The sequence below is a fragment of the Vigna radiata genome, chromosome 4 (genome assembly GCF_000741045.1).
Source record: "Vigna radiata var. radiata cultivar VC1973A chromosome 4, Vradiata_ver6, whole genome shotgun sequence".
NCBI lineage: Eukaryota > Viridiplantae > Streptophyta > Magnoliopsida > Fabales > Fabaceae > Vigna > Vigna radiata.
The window spans coordinates 17,018,081-17,021,774 of NC_028354.1; the positions used below are offsets into that span (position 1 = coordinate 17,018,081).

The window sequence follows — 3,694 nt, forward strand, 5'->3', positions numbered from 1 at the left end:
TTGCAAAAAATATCCATCAATCAGAAGATATAAAATTTCGCATGTCAAAACCTCAATAGAGTACCAATCCTCATGCAACAAAAGAGGCTTGCTGAGCTTTGGGCAGTCACAGTTGGTTTATAGAAAACCTATTTTATTTTTACAAGGTCGAATTGCTCAGATGCAACGAAAACACCATGAACACTTCTTACCCAAAAAGAGAACCAACTTAAAGAAAATGATTGTCTGACAGACTAGCTTCCTAACACCTATTTCAACGCTCTTGCCAGGATGGATAAAAATTCTTAGGGCTTGAGAACCAAACTCAATCCAACCTTGGCACTCTTTTCAATGGCCTTGGTGTCTACCTCACCAGAAATTGTAAAGAATGATTTGGGACGCCACTCGTGCTGGATGAGAGCACTTGTCTTACCAAAGTTGTTGACACGTGCCTTCAATGTGGTCAATGGATCCAATGCATGTTGGGTACCAAGAGTGAGAGTGTTCTCATTAGTTGAGAAACGATGAGTGACCTCAGCACCAACAGCAGTGTTGGTCAAGGGGTTAACTACATGATAATATGCAGCATTCAGAGCATCACCTTTGTCATTCCTGCACACAAGAACTCACCACATCACCAAAAAGTTCATTCAAAATCAGTAGTATGATACAAGCACAGGCAGGCCTAGGGAATAGTTTGGACAAGCATATGCAACTAGGCAGAACTTGGGAAAAGGGGAAGTAGAAAACTGAAAATAACAAAAAATGCATCTATAATGGAACTTCGAAAGGTTCACCAATCGACCCTAGAGCCTTGAACCAAACAAAGTAAACGATGCATTTTTTCTAGATCATACTGTTAACACTGAGTAGCTACTGTTACTTACAGAGTCAATGAGGCAATCAAGTCATCCTTAGTGAAGCTCAGTCCAGCATTGGATTTTGTTAACTCCCCAATTTTGGTGTCAAATGAAAGATCAGCACCAAGAGCAAGAACATTGGTTCCTACTACACCAGAGAAGTTAACAATTGGGTTCGCTGTCAACCCAACACTGGTGCTTATTCCAGCATAGTCATGCAAGTACTGAAGTTCCACCTGTTTACATTAAGACAATGAAAATTTCAGATTGAGTTTAAGGTTTTTGAAAGCTTGTTATGTAAAAATGCTTTGACTATCTTACCTTTCCAGACCTCTGGTCAGGAACTTTGAAGTTAAAGATAGCCTTAAGACCAGGAGCAGGTTCATTGACAGTGATAGTTGTGAAGAGCTGCAATGCACACATTAACCAACATTAGCAAAATGGATACAAGAATATAGAAGTCATAAATAGATGAAAGCATGAACTTCCACTCAACATGGTTCATGAAAGATGAACCTTTTGCTTTAAATTATGTATGCACGTAGTATAAAAACAGTTCGACTACAATTATTGAAAAAGTTGAACAGGAGATATTTTAATCCAATTTTGAAAAGGAGTTCTATGAAGAACAAAATAATTGTTGATGGGAAAAAAAACTACACACAATATCCTAAAAATATAATATACAACAAATTGAATTTTCTGGAAACGCACCCACCAAGGGCAGTAGAACAAACATGTAATATCAATCACAAAACTTGATTGATAATTCCCTACATGGTGTGTGTGTGTGTGTATCAGAAGCACAGGAAACCAGATATCAATTAAAAAGAGAAAAGAATATCAACAAATATCCAAACAAGAATATTGAACTTACATTAGAATCTGTATCAACTTTGATATCAGTAGTGATGTTTTTGTTCTTCAACTGTGTGTTGACATCAGCCACAAAAAGTTCACCTTTCCTAGTTCCTGATGACGTAATAGCCTGAAGCAGAAGACAAAAAATAAATCAGAACGCTAACAGTGGTTAAAATGACACTGATATAATGTAAATATCACAGTGCTTCACAGGATCAGTTTAAAGTATGCTTCTGCAACTGATATACTACTTGAATCAACATCCATCCATCTCATCTAAGGTATCCACATTGCAAGGTATACATGACAGTCCATACTTCCTTATTGATATACACAAACATAATGCATCAACTTCCATGATGAATATTAAGACAGGGTACGAAGTATACAAAAGTAAATTATGAGAGAAAACAAAGCAGGCAGACAAGGCACACAAAATCTTAAGGCAACATGTCAGATCCCAAAGTAGCCTGCCTTTATCAATTAACCAAAACAACGGGTAGGCAACATAAATTACCATAAAACAAAAGGGATGTCAATTACAAAAAAGAAAATAGGGAAATGGTGATCTCTTTTTTGTAAACAATCAGTCCGTGTGGACTTGGATGAGTAGAGCAGAGAGATAACAGCTAAAAGCAGCATCACAAGTACAAAACAGAGAGTGCCCACAGCTTAAAGAAAAAAAATGGTAGATGTGTAATGGGGTTGGTTAGTTGAGTGCAAAACAGAGGGATCATGTGAATGAAATCAATAGCCAATCAAGAAGGCTGGTTCCCTGGTTTGCAGCATTACACTGAAAACTCTCATAAAAACCCTAAGAAAAGTAAAAAATCAAATTATGCACGGCAAAAAGCGTGCATTGCTCCACTTTTGATGCAAAAATTGTCACTCTGGCCACTATTGACATGCATACGCAAGCTTGTCATTACATACAAACTCCACACGTTTACATAAAATGAAAATCAGGAAAATCTAATGAAATTCTAAAAGTGGTTAAAACATAAATTTGCGTTTAGTTGGTGGCATATTACATTAAATTACAAAAATCTAATCGGTACATCCAGATTATTTCCATCACGATGCTATAGGAACAGCCATCGAAAATAAAAGCTCATGCAAAACTACAACCCAATCGGCAAATGAAGAAAATGAAAATGGTAGAGAAGAAACTTATGAAAACAGCTAGAGTGAAAAATCACAACAAAACAAGCTATTGTTTTCATTTTAAAATAAAAGGATATGCTTATTTGGATTATCTGTTCTTCCATTCACTGAAAAAAAAAAGATTATAACCAAAATGCTGCTAGAATACTTCCAGCCAAAAAAACCCAGTTCGTTTTATCATCAAGAAAATTCAACACTAAAGAGTTGAATGAAAATCAAAATGGCCAAAACAGAACACAAACCCATTTCTTTCCTTTTTGAAAAACGAAATTCATGACAAAGATTTCTTGCTGTCAAAACATAGATAGAACACATAAATCTTCCAACAAAACCAACCAGCCACTAGTTAAATAGAACATCCAATAACAAACCGAACAGCATAAAAGAAATACCCATTCCACGCATTGTGTCTGTGCTGCAAAATTGAAGGACTAAAAATAAAAGGAGACTCACAACTCCGGTGGGCGAGTAGGTGGTGACGGTGAACTTCTGGTCACTCTGGTAGTCCTTGAACAACAGATCTACAAAAAACAAACAAAAGCAATTACAAGATTCATCAAAAATCATAAGTTTTTGACGGTCGGAAAAGAACCTCTCGCCCCCCCAAATCCGAATTCGGAATTCAAGAAGACATAGAGTGAGAGAGAGGGAAAGACAGTACCCCTGGCCTTCTTGCCGATATCAGAGTAGAGACCGGGACCCTTGGCCATGGCTTTGATTCGGAGAAAATGGGGATCTCGAGAAATTTTGTGGAGGAAGAACGCAGAGTGTTTTGTCTGTCTGTGAAACCCAAACACTGTCTTTTGCCAATTAAATAAATACCTCAAAAC

General features: G+C 37.0%; 1 protein-coding gene across 1 annotated transcript; it reads right to left on the reverse strand.

Moving 5' to 3' along the window:
* LOC106759532 (outer plastidial membrane protein porin) lies at nucleotides 1–3,694 on the reverse strand. The gene is made up of 6 exons (XM_014642742.2): nucleotides 3,526–3,694; nucleotides 3,318–3,385; nucleotides 1,717–1,827; nucleotides 1,161–1,247; nucleotides 867–1,075; nucleotides 1–591 (listed from the first exon to the last, which is right to left on the reverse strand). Exons 1-6 carry the CDS (start codon nucleotides 3,572–3,574, stop codon nucleotides 285–287), a joined length of 831 nt encoding a protein of 276 aa, XP_014498228.1. The 5' UTR covers nucleotides 3,575–3,694; the 3' UTR covers nucleotides 1–284.